Source organism: Neoarius graeffei, chromosome 11 (assembly GCF_027579695.1).
Source record: "Neoarius graeffei isolate fNeoGra1 chromosome 11, fNeoGra1.pri, whole genome shotgun sequence".
In the NCBI taxonomy this organism is placed as follows: Eukaryota; Metazoa; Chordata; class Actinopteri; order Siluriformes; family Ariidae; genus Neoarius; species Neoarius graeffei.
Window position 1 is genome coordinate 42169471 of NC_083579.1, and position 19880 is coordinate 42189350.

A 19880-nucleotide genomic window follows, 5' to 3' on the forward strand; every position below is an offset into this window, starting at 1 on the left:
ACACCCTGGACAAGTCGCCAGGTCATCACAGGGCTGACACATAGACACAGACAACCATTCACACTCACATTCACACCTACGGTCAATTTAGAGTCACCAGTTAACCTAACCTGCATGTCTTTGGACTGTGGGGGAAACCGGAGCACCCGGAAGAAACCCACGCGGACACGGGGAGAGCATGCAAACTCCACACAGAAAGGCCCTTGCCGGCCACTGGGCTCGAACCCAGGACCTTCTTACTGTGAGGCGACAGCGCTAATCACTACACCACCGTGCCACCCTTAACCGAACTCCAATATCATCCATCGTTTCCCCCCATGAAAAGAAATGCCCAAAAGCTACCCAGAAGATGTAATGTACTTTATTTTATTCTCACAATGCAACTTTTTGAGACATCTTGGTAGACCGTCAAGACTGTTTCTGTCTCTGAATGTACAAGTATGTGTCTGAGGAAAGTTTCAAAAATGCTTGGCAAAAATGTTCATACTGGAAAGAAACAAGGAATGCCAAGAGCATTCAACTAAAATGAGTTGAAATGAATTAACACAGCCCAGTATTACCTGGCAATAATTAAGAGTCGTAGTAACTTATTCTGTAACGTACTTTTTGTTAAAGACAACATAATAAAACATTCATTGTTAACTAATCAGTACTAAATTCTCTGGGTTTGATTCAGAGGAATTAGGCAGTGGTCGTCCTGAGGGAATGGACATGGTGGTTTGCCAAGCTCCTGGAGACCAGCTTTATGTGGAAGGTGATACCTGGAACCTGGATGAATGTACCCGCTGTACCTGTAGGAAGGGCCGAGTTCTATGTGACACAGAAGTCTGTCCACCTGCCCTCTGTCAGACACCAACCAGGACCAAAGGGACCTGCTGCCACATCTGCCAAGGTATCTTTCCATTCTGAAAACAATTCTAGTCCTTTTTGCTTCTTTTCTAAGACCCCTTAAATGCAGGCATAGTCTTCAGATGAACACTGAAATGAACACTGAAGCTGAAAGAACACTGAAGCCGAAAGAACACTGATTGTAAACAGATGGTGCCTTCACTTGGAATTTCTGTTTTTCCCTAGATGCACATTTAGGTAGCAAATGAGAGTGAAGAATAATTTAGACCCGTATGATGGACAGCAAAGGTCAGAAAGATAGAATTTTATTAGCATATTCCTGCAGGCAAGAAGTTTGATGGGTGAAAGGCAACAGCGCTCTACAGGGGCACTTTACTATGTACCCCAGATCAATAAATCAACCAGCCCAAACTGGATGCCTTTACATGGCTACCCTAGGGAAGAAATGTGGTGGGGTGTTTTTTTATTTCTTTCTTCCCACTTTGTGATCCTCTTCACATAGCCTGTAACACTGTCCATGTAGTAAACAACTAAATGTGCTTTGGTATGAGTCTCCAACCCAAAATCAGACTTTAATCAATGCCCGAGAACCATTTCTGCTGGTTATTTTAAAGAAGGTAAACTACAGTTTAAATTTTCCAGAAGCATACACACGTACAGTCTGTAAAAAAAATTACTGACATGATTGTTTCAAACAGGACTAAAATCCCAGAGAAACTGATCCCAGAGAAACACCTCCAGATGGGAAAATATTCCAATCGGAATATTTTATAATCTCATAATGCATCTAAATGCAGATTGTTAAACGTCAAATTATGATTGTCATTTAAACTTGAGCTGCCATAGAGACCTCAATATTCATCACAGTGCAAGATGTAGCATGTAGTACTATGGTAGCTCATCAACAACCACTCAGAGTGAGGACTGATATTTACAAATGAACCTCCGTCTATTGCATTGAAGTCTTATCTGCAAACCCAAGGCCTGCTATCATTACGATACTACTTGAAAATTGGAATGAAGCACTTGTGTTTACCATGTATACTTGTCTTGCAGAGGACACACTCAGCTCCCTCCTTCCTGTCGATAACAGCCAACAAGAATATTGTATCTCCCGTGATGGAGACATCCTTTTGGCTGGTGATTCATGGAAACCAAACGCCTGCACTAGTTGCATTTGCAACAATGGGACCATTCAGTGTTTCTCCCAGCGATGTCTAGCTGCCAAATGCAAAGTACCAGTGCTTCGTAAGGGACAGTGCTGTCCACAGTGTCTGGGTAAGTCACTACTGGTCTGATGTAAACTGCTGATTTTATGGTGTATACCAGATATGTAATACAATTCCTGGTACCATGCTGGATTAATGAAATAGCTCCCTCAAAAAGACTCACTCAGGCTCCCAAGTGGCACAACAGAAAAATGTTCCCCCAGAAGTCCAAAAGAGCAAAATTGGCCGTGCTTTCTGCGTAGGCGGGATGACATTACTGTCTTCCCACTCAACCAGAGAAACAATAGTCAATCATGGATGCAAAAGGGTGTATTTAGTGCTTCAGGTATGTTATGCTGTCTTGTGACATGGCATAAGCAGCAGTTCAAAACAATCCCGTGACTGGCTTCATATGTCTTAGAGGAAGCCTGGGGTAGCTTTCACCCTCCCCAGGTGCTGGCTTGTGGGTGCGATTTGGCAAATGATCAAAATGGGAGAAAATGCAGGTAAAAAAAGACTTATGATGATAAACATCTATGAAATCTAGTTAATGCTAGTTAATTATTTGGTTTCATATACGGTAAGTCTCCTGTGTGCAAAAGTACCACTTAATTTGATAACTTCAGTTTGATACAATGAGACCTCAAGTTAAAATTCGAATGCTCATTCTCAAGTCTCTTTTAACACACTTAGCACTATTTGACTGACTATATAATTTACACTTACAGAAGAGTGACAATTTATAATTACACTATCCGGTGTCACCCAGATGAGGATGGGTTCCCTTTTGAGTTGGGTTTCTCACAAGGTTTCTTCCTCTTGTTGCCTGAGAGAGTTTTTCCTTGCCACCATCACCTCTGGTTTGATCATTCGAGATAAATTTAAATAAAATTTCAATTTTATAGGGAAGTCATGGACTAATGGTTAGAGAAGTGGCTTTGGGACCAAAAGGTCGCTGGTTTAATTCCCTGGACCAGCGGGAATAGCTAAAGTGCCCTTGAGCAAGGCACCTAACCCCAGGCTGCTCTGGGTATGTTGTACATTGCTCTAGATAAGAGCATCTGCTAAATGCCATTCATATAATGTAATATCCAGATTTCTATAAAGCTGCTTTGTGACAATATCTGTTGTTTAAAGTGATAATAAAATTGAATTGAGTTAATTTAACCTGATTAATGGCGGCTCATCACAGAAACTTAACTCTGCCTGAAGCAGTATGTAATTTGTGTGTTTATTTAAACAAACAAACCAACCAACCAGGTCCACTGAGGTCATTCGCTACAGTGCTGCACACTGGTACACAGGAGCCCCTTGGTGTAATTTGGGCAACAAAAAATATCTGCAAATATCTGGTACATATTCACAATTTCCTGTTTTGTATTTAAAGAGAAAGAAAAAATATTTGTACACATTCTTTGCCAATTTTTTCAACAAATTACAATGCTTTTATTATTGGCATGGTCAGGGGCATTGAGTTCTTTCAAAGAGGAAAAAAACCCAAAACCAACAGACATTAAAAAAAAAAAACATATACACTACTGTTCAAAAGTTTGGGGTCACCCAGACACTTTTGTTTTTTCCATGAAAAGTCACACTTTTATTTACCACCATAAGTTGTAAAATGAATAGAAAATATAGTCGAGACATTTTTCTGGCCATTTTGAGCATTTAATCGACCCCACAAATGTGATGCTCCAGAAACTCAATCTGCTCAAAGGAAGGTCAGTTTTATAGCTTCTCTAAAGAGCTCAACTGTTTTCAGCTGTGCTAACATGATTGTACAAGGGTTTTCTAATCATCCATTAGCCTTCTGAGGCAATGAGCAAACACATTGTACCATTAGAACACTGGAGTGAGAGTTGCTGGAAATGGGCCTCTATACACCTATGGAGATATTGCACCAAAAACCAGACATTTGCAGCTAGAATAGTCATTTACCACATTAGCAATGTATAGAGTGGATTTCTGATTAGTTTAAAGTGCTTTTCTTTCAAAAATAAGGACATTTCAAAGTGACCCCAAACTTTTGAACGGTACTGTATATTAAGTAAAGACTGGGGCTGATTTCTTTCTGTCGCAAACTGTAGATTCACACAGCCAATCACTGATTGTTGTATCAGTTATTATACAGAGTGAAACACCCTCTAGATTTAGCATCCACTGAGACTTATTTATGCCTGCTTTGCTGACCCACCCATAACACATCCACAGTGACGGAGAGTGCACATGGAATGCAATAGCAGGTGTAACAAACATGAATGAGGTGAATTACATTCTTAATTTTTTTTTTAAAAAACATCTTTGGAGGAGAGACATTAAACACAGCTTTTCCGTTTACTGTGCTATAAGACTCAGTTGTGAGACCCTGTGCTATAGGACTCAGTCGTAACTCTACTGAGAGTTTACTATTGAGGCAGAAGAATTTGTTTTAGCCTTCCCATGTTGCAAATTAACATCCACAGTAGTTATAATACCGATGAAACTCTGACTGTCACTGTTTTTTGTTTCTTCGGTTCATAGATGTTACAACAACTACAGTGCCAGTGATGTTTATGACGACAAGCACACCTAAAAGCAAAGCCAGTGATACCATTGCAATTACCGAAAGTGAAGTTTGGATCACAGTGCATACGGTGGTTCCTGTTACAGGTAGAACCTTCGCACAATCACCACCATCCTCATCATCCAGCCACATAACTACTACTACTTCTAACAACCAGAAGCTTCTCCAATTAGAATTGTATCATGACCACAAAGATGAATTTGATGAACATCAATCCCTGCACTGATGCACTGCAGATTTTACTGTATTCTCTGTTCTAACACACCTGAGTTATAAAGGGATTGATTAGCTGTGGGTTGAGTTGGGTGTATTAAGTGCATGGAGTCCGTATGACTGCAACTTAGAACCACAACTGTAGGTTATGAAAAACCAGGCCAGGACACAGCCAGAAGGAGAAGTGCCAACATTTACAGTTTAGCCAACTTTTTTTGACTTCTTCCCATGTCTATATACAAGACAGCTGGAAAGTACATTTTCCTGTTTTTTCAACTAAAGCAGTGGTCAGCCCAAATCAACAGAAAGGGTAATTCACTTGTGCTTGAAGAAAGGCAAAGGACAAGGGACATGAAAGATACATTTTTGCCTCTGACAGTGGTTAGTTTTGCATTTCGTTGACTTTATCTTTAACCTCGAACTTGTGAGATAGTAGAAGTTAAGCGGGTGGGACTGGCCAAAATCTAGATCACTCACTCATTATTGAGTAGCAATTACACTGAACATTTGCCTCACTGTTTTCTTACTGCTGCTTAGTGAACAGGAAACATCTGAGAGAGAAAAAAAAGCCATTCATGCCAGGGTGTTTGTTTTCCTCTCTGCCTACTAGGATTTTCCTGTTAGCAATGTTGGCACATCTGCAGAAGAATTAATCGAGCAAGTAATGAGAATGAAACCCCAATGGCTTTGCTTAATTGGTTAGAACGTGAACAACATAATATAAAAATGTGAGTACATGTGACATTTAATGCGAAACTCTCATCTTTTCAAGATGGTAGAAGTCTGAATGAGGATGTCCCAACTGAGGTGGAAATGTCTCTCATCTACCAATCAGTAGCCTGGATTCTGGCTGCCCTCCTCATGTCTATAGTCATATTTTTTATTGTGGCTCTTCTCATTAACAAGAAGAAAAACTGTGTGCAGATGTCATGCTACGATGCACCCAAAAAAGTAAGCATGTTCTAAGGATTTGTTTCTACAGTACTTGTTTTTGACAGAATTATGACTGCTTGCTAACTGGTTCTACTGGCCAAGAAAAGAATATTATAGACATACCGTAGCAAGTCAAGGGTCTTTTTGATGGATGGAAAATGGCCTAGAATATTCGTTGTCGATGAATACATACCATTTGTGCAGCTGTAAATGGAAATTATGTATTTATTCCATCACCAGTTATGTAAACAGTGATTTATTAGAAGACGGTTCTTAAAGGCATCCTAACATCACTTTCACAGCTAAGGACCTTTTGTATAATGGGAAAATGGAATTATTCTTTCTCAGGTAAATGTTTGCCAATCACAAAGTAAGACACACTTAAGCTGAGATGCTGGCTGGGTTTTCTTCCCCTGCTGAAGGTGAGCAGTTTTCCTTAATGAAGCCTTTTTGTACTTTCCCTTTTCTTCCATAGACCGTGATCCTAAAGAAGCATGTGAACAAGAACTCGGTTGTGTATACAGAGCCGTCCAAGGAGAACAAGCTCCAGAGCGTGAAAAACGACTGCAGCATGACCTTCTCACCAAGTGCGAGTTCGCCCTATGGGGAGCGGATCAGCATCCCACGGGCCAAGCTGAGCAACGGACATGTGAGTGTCCAGCGTTAAGGCCTCCTGCTGGGACAACAGGATATTTCCTCTCAACTCTATTGGTTTCATACACATCCATGGGGCTCAGAGAGCAACTCGCACCACATACCAAGAATTCTTCTGCCTTCCATTAAGAAGGATCTTTGGTGTCCAGTGGAGGAAAGAAGTCTTGTGAAACCTTGCGTCTTACTTTATTATATTGCCGTTTTTTCCCCTCCTAGCCCTTTTCTGGAGTGGTACATTCTTCCCATAGCTCTCAGGAGCAATAGGAGAAGAAAGCATACTTATTTGGACATGACGCCATAACAGTCCACTCTGGAGAGATGCTGGGATTGAGTTTACGAAAACTTTAACTGAACTTTGTTCCAGACTTCTGCATCAAAATACAATTCTAATTTACATATTTGGATCTATCCTTTTTAATGCTTTATGCTAGAAGTTTACAACCAAGGTTTGAGTTTGCTCAGGCAAAACTTGACTAGGGTGTGTACAGTGACCCAAAATGGAGGGCAGCTAATTGGCGGATTCCTTCATGAACTTTGGCAGGGTAAAAATAAACAGAATGGAAATTACTATGACTAAACTATATTCATGGGCTATTTTATTTGGAACACCTGCATAATACAGCTATCCAGTGAGTCAGTGCATAAAACGATGCAGATGCAGGTCAAAAGCGTCAGTTAATGTTCATAATGAATATCAAAATTTGGGGGGGTTGGAGTTTGGTAAGTGATCTCAGTAACTTTGGCATGGTCGTTGGGGCCAGTTGCACTAGTTTGAGTATGTCAAAAACTGCTGATCTGCAATTTTGATGAAGATTGGCAAAAATATTGCCTGATCTCCCCCCATCTTCATCTGTCAGTGAGCCTGTACCCACTGTAATCTCAGATTCCTCTTCTTTGCTGAAAGGAGTGGAACCCAGTGTGGTCATCTGCTTTTGTAGCTCATCCAGCTTGAACTTTGATGTGTTGTGCACTTGGACATACTTTTCTGCCTACCACAGTTTTAAAGAGTGGTTGAGTTACCATCAGTTTCCTGTCAGCCTAAACAAGTCCGGCCATTTCTCTCTGATCTCTTTCAACAAGGATTTTTTTTTAACCCACAGAACTGCCACCACCACTCTCTGGGTCCCCCCCAACCATTCTGTGTAAATGCTACTGTTTGGAAATCCCAGGTGATCAACAGTTTCTGAAACACTAAAACCAGCCTCCATGGCCCCAACAACCATCTCACAGTCAAAGAAATTACATTTTCCCCCATTCTGATGTTTGATGTGAACATTAAAAGTTACTGACTGCAAAGTCATCTGAAATTTAAAATTTTTTTTTTATTGCACATGGCATTTTACTATGTCCCGCAAGAACAATATCATGCAGACGGGAGGAGATAATTTTGATGTGCTGAGGGTCACTTTCCTCCCTTTTGGGATAGAATATCCTACCTCTTGAGGTAAACAGCATGGCCCTATGGAAATAGTCGAATGTGAGGAGCTTGAACTAATAAGCATAATTATGAAACTGGCTCACACCAAGATGGTGCAAGACCTGACTTCGAAAGTTCTCAAAACTCCTAATTAGACTCACCAATCCAAGACGAGCGCTGCAAATTCTTCATCAGATTTTGCTCCCGTTTCATCCTTCTGTCGATTCCAGAGGTCGATCTGTCCCTTCACGGAAATTCTTGCAAACAACCTTTTGGTTTCCATCGCTTTTCTGGTGCGCTTTCTAGCAGATTCATTTTCATATGCTCCTTTTCTTTTCCGCTGGAGGGAGAGCCGAGTCTGCCATGTTTGCCCATGCCAACTTGTTTTGGCTAAAAATAGGTCAAAAACACACCCCACGGTGGTCACGCGATATTGCTGCTCACTTGCTTCAGCAAGTTCCAGAATCGTAAAATGTGGGATGCATTTTATCTCAGTAAAACATTTACCGTACATACAGGATACATGGTGCGTGCAGCAGTGAAACATCTCAAAACTCCAACAGCTATAGAAATGGAAATATTTTTTTTCCCCCCAGAATTCAAAGTTACGGTCAGAACCTTTAATTGAAGTCATGCAGATGCAGGTCACGAGCTTTATGCATTGTGCTGCTGTGGCACGATTGGATATTGGAGAATTACATGAATTCAGCAGTGTACCAGTGCTCTTAAAAGTGGTGGGTGAACAAACAGCAGAATCTGAATCTGCAAGAGGAGGGGAAATTCAGAATCTCCGGTTTTTGACTAATGAGATTTTTTTTAAATTAACCAAGTGTATTCATTGTAGTCTTAGTGACTTATGATTTCTGTTATGGATGTGTCAATTAAGAACCTAGAGTACAAATCCATTGTAGTACAACCTTTGAAGGTTAGGAACCATCTAAAAAGTATATCCTCAGCATCTGGTGAGCCAATAATAATAATAATAATAATGTGCTGTACACATGGATGAAAGAATTTATAAAGTCTAAATTCTGAGTTCATTCTCAGTGCACTCGTTGACTTCAATAATTGGTTGGCTTGAAAACGTTATTATTATTATTTTCCTTCCCCCCATAGCCTACCAGATATAATTAAATAACTAGATGATAACTTTAACTTAGCTCTACTATTTCTGTTTCAATACTGAACTAATTATCAAAATAATTGTCCACATAATTGATGCAGAACAGGCAGTGTGTATTAGGCACAGTTGCTTACCAAAAAGTTGCAAAATATTCTAGGAAAGGCTGATGCATGGACAGGGATTTGATGTTTCTATCAGGATGGTAAGCTGCTTCAGTAAACAGTGTTTCTATTTGGGTTTCATTGCCAAGAGAAAAGCTCAAACTTGAGTGTGTTTCACAATACTTTCACAGTACAATTTGACTCAGTTTTTCTTGTTCATTTTTTTCTCCCCCCCCCCCATAAAGAGTGTTGCAATGAGAGAGGGGAGGAAGCATGGAAAAAATTTGGGAGAAAAGCAAAGCAAGAACAAATTTTGATCATTTTGATAGCTGTTGGATTAAAATGATAATAGCCATTCTAAGGTTGTATTTCTTAAATGTAAAAAGATAGATAAACCATAGATGAAGAGTACATTATTTATTTTTTCAAACAGTTTATTTATTAATACTGAACTATAGTTTGAGTACCAAGAAATTTGTGTTGGTTGGATGTTGACAGAAACCATATTAGCCAAAGCTGCTGTACATTTTTGATATCGTAAACCATTTCCATTTCTATCTGCTTTTTGGAAAAGGAATAAATACATTGTGTGAGCCCTGTGTCAAGTGTCTAGCTTCCAGCTGCTTTATTACCCCAGCTAAAGTAAATGCCACTTACTGAGGCATGAAATATAGAGATTTGTGTTGGTACATTTCACACCATTCTGCTTATATACACATTCAAAATAAGGAAGCTTTTTTTTTGTAAGGAAAAATACATTTTAATGCATTTGTTAAGCATTTACAACACATCAAGTGTGAACACTTTTTTTTTAAATCCTCTGAGACTGTTCTCTGTTTTTGAAAATAAAAAGATAGACAGGATATCAATATGGAGAGAATTCAGATTGAGGAAATATAGAATGCAGAGGCTCAAAGCTGGCAAGAACTACTGGACCCTGTAAGAATCAACAATTTGTACCCTTGGCAGAGACGTAAACTGCAGTCATTACCAATAAAAAGAACCCCCACCCCCAACTAAACCAACATAGCATACTTAATTTCAGTCCAAGAGCCTTGAACATAAATGGCCTAGAATGGTGAACGACGTCCAGTTTAGAGAAGAATCTTGTAGTAGTCATCTCTGTAACTGTACAAGACAACAACTGCAACCCTGCAAAGAAAAATGCATTTAGATTTAATTTCAAATAATTATGAGTTCAAGGATTATGTTTCCAAATATAAACAATGGTTGACATAGTTGTGTCTTGATACACCTATAACAGTATTCCCTTGTCATTTACCGATACATTTATCGGGTGGCACGGTGGCATAGTGGTTAGCACTGTCGCTTCACAGCAAGAAGGTTCTGGGTTCGAGCCCCGTGGCCGGCGAGGGCCTTTCTGTGCGGAGTTTGCATGTTCTCCCCGTGTCCTCGTGGGTTTCCTCCGGGTGCTCCGGTTTCCCCCACAGTCCAAAGACATGCAGGTTAGGTTAACTGGTGACTCTAAATTGACCGTAGGTGTGAATGTGAGTGTGAATGGTTGTCTGTGTCTATGTGTCGGCCCTGTGATGACCTGGCGACTTGTCCAGGGTGTACCCCGCCTTTCACCCATAGTCAGCTGGGATAGGCTCCAGCTTGCCTGCGACCCTGTAGAACAGGATAAAGCGGCTAGAGATAATGAGATGAGAGACGAGATGAGATGAGTTTGCATGTTCTCCCCGTATCTGCGTGGGTTTCCTCCGGGTGCTCCGGTTTCCCCCACAGTTCAAAAGACATGCAGTTGGGTGAACATGGGGCAGCCTTGGGCTGAAGCGTCCTTGAGCAAGGTACCTAACCCTTGACTACTCCCCGGGCGCTGTAGTGTGGCTGCCCACTGCTCTGGGTGTGCACGCTTCAGATGGGTTAAATGCAGAGGATGAATCTCACTGTGCATGTAACAAATAAAGGTTTCTAGAATTTAAAGTACATCTATATATGCTTTTTCCTGCTAAAAGCTTGAAGAGCTTACTACCTGTCCTACAAAGACCCATCCAGCTCCAAATGTCCCAAAAATGCCCTACAACAACATCTCCATTGTTCTGTTCTTATGCCAATTTGCAGCAATCATGGCTTCCAAAACTTGCAAAGACTGTAGAAGCAAACAAACAAATTAGAAACAACTGTTCTGCCTGATCTGTGGAGACTCCTTGAGGTGCCAAATGCAGCTTAGGTCATATTGATCCATCATTTTTTCAGTAAAATTTACTAAACTCTAGAACGGGAGCACTCTCTTTATAGCATCTGCTAGAAAACTGAAACATGAATGCATCTGACAAACATCTGTACAAGCTCTTGTGTGGAGGAAGCTGAGTTTATATACATTTTAATATACGACTGTTGGATAAATGAAAATATGCAGCCCAACCACAAATGCAAAGAAATGAAAATACAAAAGCACAACTGAATCAACTCCATTAATTTTTAAAGCCTTCACACACAAAAGCTGGTGAAAATTTAAATCTCTGCACAGCTGTCATCCTGCAGGTCTGGAATATTTCACTTCGGGAGTCTGGGACTGAGCATATGACCTAGTGAGCCATACACAACACTTCAATTCTGTGAAATACACTCGTGTTCTATAGAGCAAATAGTTTCTCACACGCTAAATACATATTCAAAGTATTAAATAACTTCAGCTGGAAGAGCATGCAGATTCTTCCTGTGTCCACATGGGTTTCTTCTGGATTCTCTGGTTTCCGCTCACAAACGTGCAAGCAGGTGGGCCGCCTATGCTGAACTGCCCCTGAATAAGTGTGTGTGTGTGTGTGTGTGTGTGTAGCACCCTGCGATGGACCAGCGTCCCATCCAGGGAGTATTTCAGCCTCACACCTGGCGTTCCCAGGATAGACTCTGGGTTTACAGCAAACCTGCCCAGGATAAAGCAGTTACTGAAGGGAAATGAATGAATGCAGACTCTTTCTGCATTTCTCAGATTTTTTTTCCCCCCTCAGCATAGCTTGAGTGACATACCTGACGATAAACTCAGATTAAAAGACCCAAGGAAGGTTTTGTGTATTTTGTATAATCATATCTCATTATCTCTAGCCGCTTTATCCTGTTCTACAGGGTCGCAGGCAAGCTGGAGCCTATCCCAGCTGACTACGGGCGAAAGGCGGGGTACACCCTGGACAAGTCGCCAGGTCATCACAGGGCTTTTGTATAATGATGACCTTCATAACACAAAAACCTCATTTTTCAACAAGATTGTACCTTTTAATCATCTTGAAACGGTGGATCTCCTCACAGATGGACTTGAGATAGCGCTGCTTGGGCAGGTGTAACAGTAAGTGTTTAACACTCATATTGAACTGCTCCTCGCTGTCAAACTGCATCAGTCAGAAAGAGCAAAAGGTGGCATTGTTGATTCATTCATTTCTTAAAATACTTTCCTCCTACAATAAATAATCTATTTCCACATATTCAATTACTGTAAATAACTACATAATGTCCAGGTCAAAATAAACCCACCCATTCTACTGACCGATCATTTATTTCTTTTTAGAAATAAAACTTTCAGTAAAACTATCCAAAAATACACTGTGTGCACAATTATTAGGCAAGTTGTATTCCTGATGATTAATTTTATCGTTGAACAAATACAGTGCTCTCAGTCAATCCAAATTGTTAATAAACCTAAAACCAGAATGATTAACAAAGGAAAGGGGAGTTTAGGCCTTCTCAGGGGAATATATAAGTGTGCAGAATTATTAGGCAACATTTAGTGTGCAGAATTATTATGCAACTAAATGAAAAGCTTAAAGTTTCCCATCTCACTTGTTTATTTTAATTTTCAGTGTAACAAATAAACAACTCAGAATTAACAAATAAACACTTCTAGCATTTCAAAAATATTCAGTGACCAATATAGCCACCCTTCTTTTCAATAACTGCCATGAGCCTTCCATCCAGTCTGTTAGTTTTTTGATTTGTTGACGATCAACTTTTTGTGCAGGAGCAACCACGGCCTCCCAAATGCTATTCAGAGTGGTGTATTGTCTTCCCTCGCTGTAAATCTCATGCTTAAGAAGGGGCCACAAGTACTCAATAGGGTTTAAGTCAGGTGAGGAAGGGGGCCATGTCATTACTTTGTCATCTTTAAGGCCTTTGTGGGCTCGCCAAGCAGTGGAGTACTTGGGTGCATGTGATGGTGCATTGTTCTGCATAACAATCATGGCCTTCTTGAATGATGCAGACTTCTTCCCATACCACTGCTTGAAGAATGTATCTTTTAGAAACTGGCAGTAGGTTTGGAAGTTGATGTTAAGTCCATCTTCAACCTGAAATGGTCAAACTAGCTCATCCTTAATAATAGCAGCCCATGCCATTACCCCTCCACCACCTTGCTGGTGTCTGAGGCCCTGTCCACACGGCAACGGATTCAGGTGACTCCGATACAATTGCTTATCGTTTCGGCCTGGCGTCCACACGGCACCGGCGTTTTGGGTGCCCAAAACGCAATCTTTTTGAGAACGGGTTCCAGAGTGGAAAGATCTGGCAACGTTGCCGTTGTGAAGTCGTCTGGATGAGTAAAACGGATTTGTTTACGATGACGTCACAACCACATGACTGTGAGTGCTTCACGCCGGGTAGAAGTGTAACGAATATCACCAGGAAAAAGCCTTACAGAGCACTAGTGAGAGTGAAACACGAGCTTGGATATTATTATTATTATTATTATTATGTTCAGTGTTAGTTCACAGTAGTAAGGCAAGAAGCAGAATAGTGACAGTAATAGTGAAGCAAAAACATGCAATTGTACAAACACTGCAGCTCTACAGCAAAATATTCATTTATGAAATGGTCTGATTCTTAACACCAGTAGTGCCAATGAGCTTCTCATTGCGATGCGAGTTGTCAACAAATCCTATAACTTGGTTCATGAAACGCACTTACAAAATATTTTCACTGTGAATATTTATTGTGTAATGGTGCAAAGTGAGAGAGAGAGAGAGAGTCAATCCCGCCAGCAAAAATAGAGAAAAAAAGAGCGATCTCACCTCTTCAGATGTGGGTTTAAGTCCTACAATACATTCCTCAAAAAGGGCGTAGAGGAGCAAATTAATCATTATTTAATTAGCATTAAATTTATTCCGGACCATTAAAGACACCGCCTTCCGCGTAGAATCATAGGTCATCCTCGCCGCCATTTTGGAGAGGTCAAAGCGGAGAATAAAGATTAGCTGCGTTTAACTGTACCAACAGGTTTGCCATCCAAACGAGATCACATGGGATTACCTTTCACAGGTGAGACTGGAAAAATACTTTTCATTGTATTTGGTCATTATAATGTAATTTTACAAACAGATTTTCCTGACTTTGTGGCTAATATGCATCCTTACTTCTTCTATTGTTCTGGTGTCTCCGAAGGGACCGTCTTACAGCGCCCCTAGAGGTGTGGCATGTGTATTGCATCGTTTTCAGCAAGCGTTGCGTTGCCATATGGACCCGATATTTTACTGATTGTTGCCCATTTGGACGCGATATATTTTTAAATAACATCTCGTTGCCGTTGTCGTGTGGATGTAGCCTGAGTCAAAGTGCCCTGTGTCCATTAGTTATCCAGCTATGGGCCCATCCATCTGGTCTATCCAGAGTCACTCTCATTTCATCCGTCCATAAAACCTTTGGAAAATCTGTCTTCAGATATTTCTTGGCCCAATCTTGACATTTCAACTTGTGAGTCTTGTTTAGTGGTGGTCGTGTTTCAGCCTTCCTTACCTTGGCCATGTCTCTGAGCACCGAACACCTTGTCCTTCTGGACACTCCAGGTCGGTTGCAGTTCTAGAATATTGTGGCACTGGAGGATAATGGGTTCCTGGTAGCTTCATGTTTAATCCTTCTCAAGTCTTTTGCGGTTAATTTGTGTCTTTTCTTCTCCACACATTTTTTGCGACCCTGTTGACTATTTGCAACAAAACGTTTGATTGTTTTGTGCTCACATTTCTATAGCTTAGCTATTTCAAGAGTGCTGCATCCCTCTGATAGGCATTTTACAATTTTTGTCTTTTCAGTGTCTGTTAAATCTCTTTTTTGGCCCATTTTGCCTGAGATAAAGAAGCTGCCTAATAATTATGCACACCTTAATATAGGGTATTAATGACTTTAGGTCACACCCTCCCTCATTACACAAATAAATACCACCTGAGAATGCTTAAATCCAATTAGCATTCAAGTGTATCTAGCTTGCGGTTGGAAAACATGCATAGAAATAATGGTAGGGTCCGAGTACTCACTTGCCTAATAATTGTGCACACAGTGTAGGCATCATAATCCATTTAACTAATCTCATGTGAAATATTTTCACTTGCTAAGGCCTGGGACAGTATATACACTCACCAGCCACACTTTATTAGGAGCATCTACAACTACTCATTCATGCAATATGCAATCAGCAGCAATGCATAAAATCAGGCCGATACAGGGCAAGAGCTTCAGTTAATGTTCACATCAAACATCAGAATGGGGGGAAAATTTGATTCCAGTGACTTTTACCATGGTATGATTGTTGGGGCCAGACAGGCTGGTCTAAGTATTTCAGAAACTGCTGCTCTAGATTTTCCACACACAAGTCTCTGGAGTTCATGGAATGGTTGGTTTTAAAAAATAATGGTTTAAAAATAATAAGAATAAAAATTCAACCAAGGAGCAGTTCTGGAGTCAGAGATGCACTCAATTAGAAAGATCAGAGGAGAACAGCCAGAGAGGTTTAAGCTGGCAGGACAGATATCTTAATTCAAATAACCACTCTTTACAACTGTGTTGAACAGAAAAGCATCTCAGAAAGTGTCAAACTTTAAGGCATATGGGCTTATGGGCTACAACAACAGAAGCCCACATTGGATATCGGCTGAAGTGGACATCTGCTCACCAAAACGGGACAGCTGAAGATTGGAAAAATAAGTTCTGGAGTAACATGCAGATTGTAGAGTCAAAATTTGGTGACAACAGTATGAATCCATGGACCTGACCTGCCTTGTGTTAACACAGGCACACGCATTTAGGCTCTTTAAAACCAGTCAAGCATTGTTTGAATGCCACAGCATATCTGAAGTGCTGATGCTGACCAAGTGCACCCCTTTATGTCTATAATATACTCATCTTATAATGGTCCGGAATGATGTCCATGTCACAAAACACAAGTCATCTCAAAGTGTTCCATGAACAGGACAATGAGCTCATTCCAAAAGAATCCAGATGATCACCTTTGGGATGTTGCAGAATGGGAGGTTTGCTTTGCAGCAATTAGGCAAATCATTCATTTCAACATGGACCAGAATCTCCAAGGAATATGTCCAACATCTTGTGGAATCCATGCCATGTACCTCTGACAGCAAAGAGGTGGGGGGGATTGCAGGGGATTAGTGTTTTGATTATTTGATTGCAAAACAAATCTTCCTAATAAAGTGGCTGGCGAGTGTGTATTTTATTATTTATATCTATCTATCTGCATACATTACAGAATAATTGCTATAAAAACAAAGTCCAGTTCCCCATCTTTTATACCAAGTTGTGAACAGAACAGAGGATTAAAAGTGTAAGCTATATAAATAGTATGTAATAATAAAGCCATATTTAAAAAAAAAGTAATAAAGTGTTTATACGTTTAATAAGAGCAATAGCACTACACATAACTATTTAACAGCACCTTAGTAAGGTGTGGTGTTTGCATAAGAGGCTGCATTTAGTCACCTTCAGCTCTGATTTCCTGAGGTATAGGTTCGATCATTGTGTATTGTTTTGCACTTTAAACCCACATAGTTTCTGTTCATACTTTCCTATGCACCAATGCTTGATGTGTATTTGAGGACAAGACATCCATTCATTCAGTGTAGCACGTCAGCCTGCGTCAATTACATTTCTCATCTGGACTTATATTTCTTGAAACCACATAAGCTCTACTTTTTTTTTCTTATTCAAACAAAGACCGGGGGATTCTTTTCCACCACCCAACTCTGGCAGCCAGACAAACTGCCTCTTTTTCCTTCTCCTCAAGTGGCTCAATCAATGCTGAGAATGAATTGGAAAGGCCACTAGAGGACAGGGGTTTCCCTCACAATAAGAACGCAGACACCTCCGAGACCGATTTCCTATATACTCTGCGTACCAGACAGGATCCCCTCTTTTTTTTCCTGTTTATGTGCCACCAAAAGCCCTTCCCACCCTCCTACTCCGTCCTCCTGGAATTCAGTTTATTTACTTGTAACAGCTCATTATAATGGCTAGCGGATACAAACCTCCAGAGACAGGAAGTTGATGAGGGTTTCCTTGGACAAGTCAACCTGGGAGTGAAGGGAAACAATGTTACTTTTACAGACACAGTGGAGTCTTATCTAGGATGTACTGCGTGCACAACACACACTATCAGCATACAAACACATTGTACCAGTTCAAAGGAAGTTCCCAGTGACAGAGCCTCTCTCAGATGGCTCAACACTTGCAGAAGGCCAGCCAAGTTCCACTAAGCAATGACTGATTAATGTACACAGCAGGTAGTGCAAACAATTCTGTAATGCCCACAGGACTAAGAATGTTATGATACTGTGCCCTACAGAATAGCTGCTGTTGTGATCCAGGGTTACCGAGCCTCAGGTTTCACACGCAATAAATAAGTTGGACCGGTATTATTTGTGTGGTGGCCTGGGAAAACCCACCAGGTTTCACTTTCAGATGTTTGCTGCATTATTACCTTGCAGATGCCTTACTGTCTCATGAGTCAGTGTCTTAGGCAGCAGCTTGACAGCTGTGAAGCTACATCGCACTACATTACTACATTGCAATGTTGCCTGTGGTAACCACTGGCAACACTGCACCGCTGGAAAATGTACAACCCAGATTCCAAAAAAAGTTGGGATGCTAAAACGGAAATAAAAACCCAAACATAATGATTTGCAAATTCTTTTCAAAATATATTCAATTGAATACAAATGAGGGGCGGCACGGTGGTGTAGTGGTTAGCGCTGTCGCCTCACAGCAAGAAGGTCCAGGTTCGAGCCCCGTGGCCGGCGAGGGCCTTTCTGTGTGGAGTTCGCATGTTCTCCCCGTGTCTGCGTGGGTTTCCTCCGGGTGCTCCGGTTTCCCCCACAGTCCAAAGACATGCAGGTTAGGTTAACTGGTGACTCTAAATTGACCGTAGGTGTGAATGTGAGTGTGAATGGTTGTCTGTGTCTATGTGTCAGCCCTGTGATGACCTGGCGACCTGTCCGGGGTGTACCCCGCCTTTCGCCTGTAGTCAGCTGGGATAGGCTCCAGCTTGCCTGCGACCCTGTAGAACAGGATAAAGCGGCTAGAGATAATGAGATGAGATGAGACAAATGAGGGGCGGCACGGTGGTGTAGTGGTTAGCGCTGTCACCTCACAGCAAGAAGGTCCGGGTTCGAGCTCCGTGGCCGGCGAGGGCCTTTCTGTGTGGAGTTTGCATGTTCTCCCCGTGTCCGCGTGGGTTTCCTCCGGGTGCTCTGGTTTCCCCCACAGTCCAAAGACATGCAGGTTAGGTTAACTGGTGACTCTAAATTGACCGTAGGTGTGAATGTGAGTGTGAATGGTTGTCTGTGTCTATGTGTCAGCCCTGTGATGACCTGGCGACTTGTCCGGGGTGTACCCCGCCTTTCGCCCGTAGTCAGCTGGGATAGGCTCCAGCTTGCCTGCGACCCTGTAGAACAGGATAAAGCGGCTAGAGATAATGAGATGAGATGAATACAAATGAAGATATTTAATGTTCAAACTGATAAACTTCATTGTTTTTTGTAAATACAGACTCATTCTGTATTTGATGCCTGCAATACTTTCCAAAAATGTTGGGACAGGGGCATGTTTACCACTGTGTTGCATCATCTTTTCTTTTAACAACACTCAGTAAATGTTTAGGAACTGAGGACACTAACTGCTGAAGTCTTGAAAGTGAAATTCTTTCCCATTCTTGCTTGATGTACGACTTCAGTTACTCAACAGTTCAGGGTCTCCACTGGCATTCTGTGCTTCATAATGCACCACACATTTTCAATAGGAGACAGCAGGCCAGTTTAGCACCCGCACTCTTTTCCTATGAAGCCATGCTTCTCTAACACATGCAGAATGTGGCTTGGCATCGTCTTGCTGGAATAAGCAGAGATGTGCATGAAAAAGACGTCCTCTGGACATCATCACATGTTGCTCCAAAACTTGTATAGACCTTTCAGCATTAATGGTGCCTTCACAGACTAAGTTATTCGTCATGGGCACTAACACCCCCCCATACCATGACAAATGTTGCCTTTGGAACTTTGTGCCAGTAACCATCTGGAGGTCCTTTTCCTCTTTAGCCCAGAAGACACAGCATCCATGATTTCCAAAAACAATTTGAAATGTGGACTTGGCAGACCACAACACACTTTTACACTTCTCTCAGATGAGCTTGGACCCAGAGAATTTGGTGGCGTTTCTGGATGTTGTTGAACTATGACTTTCACTTTGCATGGCAGAGTCTCAACTTACATTTGTAGATGCAGCGACAAACTGTGTTAACCATTCAACACTTTTCAGAACTGTTTCTGAGCCTATGCAGTAATATCATCTCTACAATAACATGGGTTTTTAATGCAGTACCACCTGATGGATCAAAGGTCACGAGCGTTCAATGTTGGTTTTTGGCCTTGCCCCATATGTGCAGAGATTTCTCTGGATTCTCTGAAATTTTTTATGTTAAAATGTACTGTAGATGGTGAAATCCCTAAATTCCTATGCTGAGAAATATTGTTCTTAAAGTTTTGGACAATTTGCCCACACAGTTTTTCCACAAAGTGGTGAACCTCACCCCATACTT

The 19880-nt window shown here is 41.2% G+C and overlaps 2 protein-coding genes across 5 annotated transcripts in view; one reads left to right on the top strand and one right to left on the bottom strand.

Moving 5' to 3' along the window:
* LOC132894298 (cysteine-rich motor neuron 1 protein-like) overlaps nucleotides 1–9810 on the top strand; it is a 96226-nt gene extending 86416 nt beyond the window's left edge. For 2 of the 3 annotated variants that reach the window (XM_060933942.1, XM_060933943.1), the window contains exons 11-15: nucleotides 677–892; nucleotides 1906–2127; nucleotides 4578–4706; nucleotides 5606–5784; nucleotides 6242–9810. In XM_060933942.1, the coding sequence (XP_060789925.1) occupies nucleotides 677–892; nucleotides 1906–2127; nucleotides 4578–4706; nucleotides 5606–5784; nucleotides 6242–6433 (938 nt within the window). In that variant the 3' untranslated portion in view covers nucleotides 6434–9810. The remainder of the gene's footprint in view (nucleotides 1–676; nucleotides 893–1905; nucleotides 2128–4577; nucleotides 4707–5605; nucleotides 5785–6241) is intronic. The other variant, XM_060933944.1, reaches the window with a different exon arrangement.
* eif2ak4 (eukaryotic translation initiation factor 2 alpha kinase 4) overlaps nucleotides 9527–19880 on the bottom strand; it is a 141512-nt gene continuing 131158 nt past the window's right edge. Inside the window, exons 37-39 of one of the 2 annotated variants that reach the window (XM_060933940.1) lie at nucleotides 17317–17361; nucleotides 12293–12408; nucleotides 9527–10213 (exon numbers count right to left, since the gene is read on the bottom strand). In XM_060933940.1, the coding sequence (XP_060789923.1) occupies nucleotides 10156–10213; nucleotides 12293–12408; nucleotides 17317–17361 (219 nt within the window). In that variant the 3' untranslated portion in view covers nucleotides 9527–10155. Of the gene's footprint in view, nucleotides 10214–12292; nucleotides 12409–15102; nucleotides 16407–17316; nucleotides 17362–19880 lie in introns of those variants that run through there. The other variant, XM_060933941.1, reaches the window with a different exon arrangement.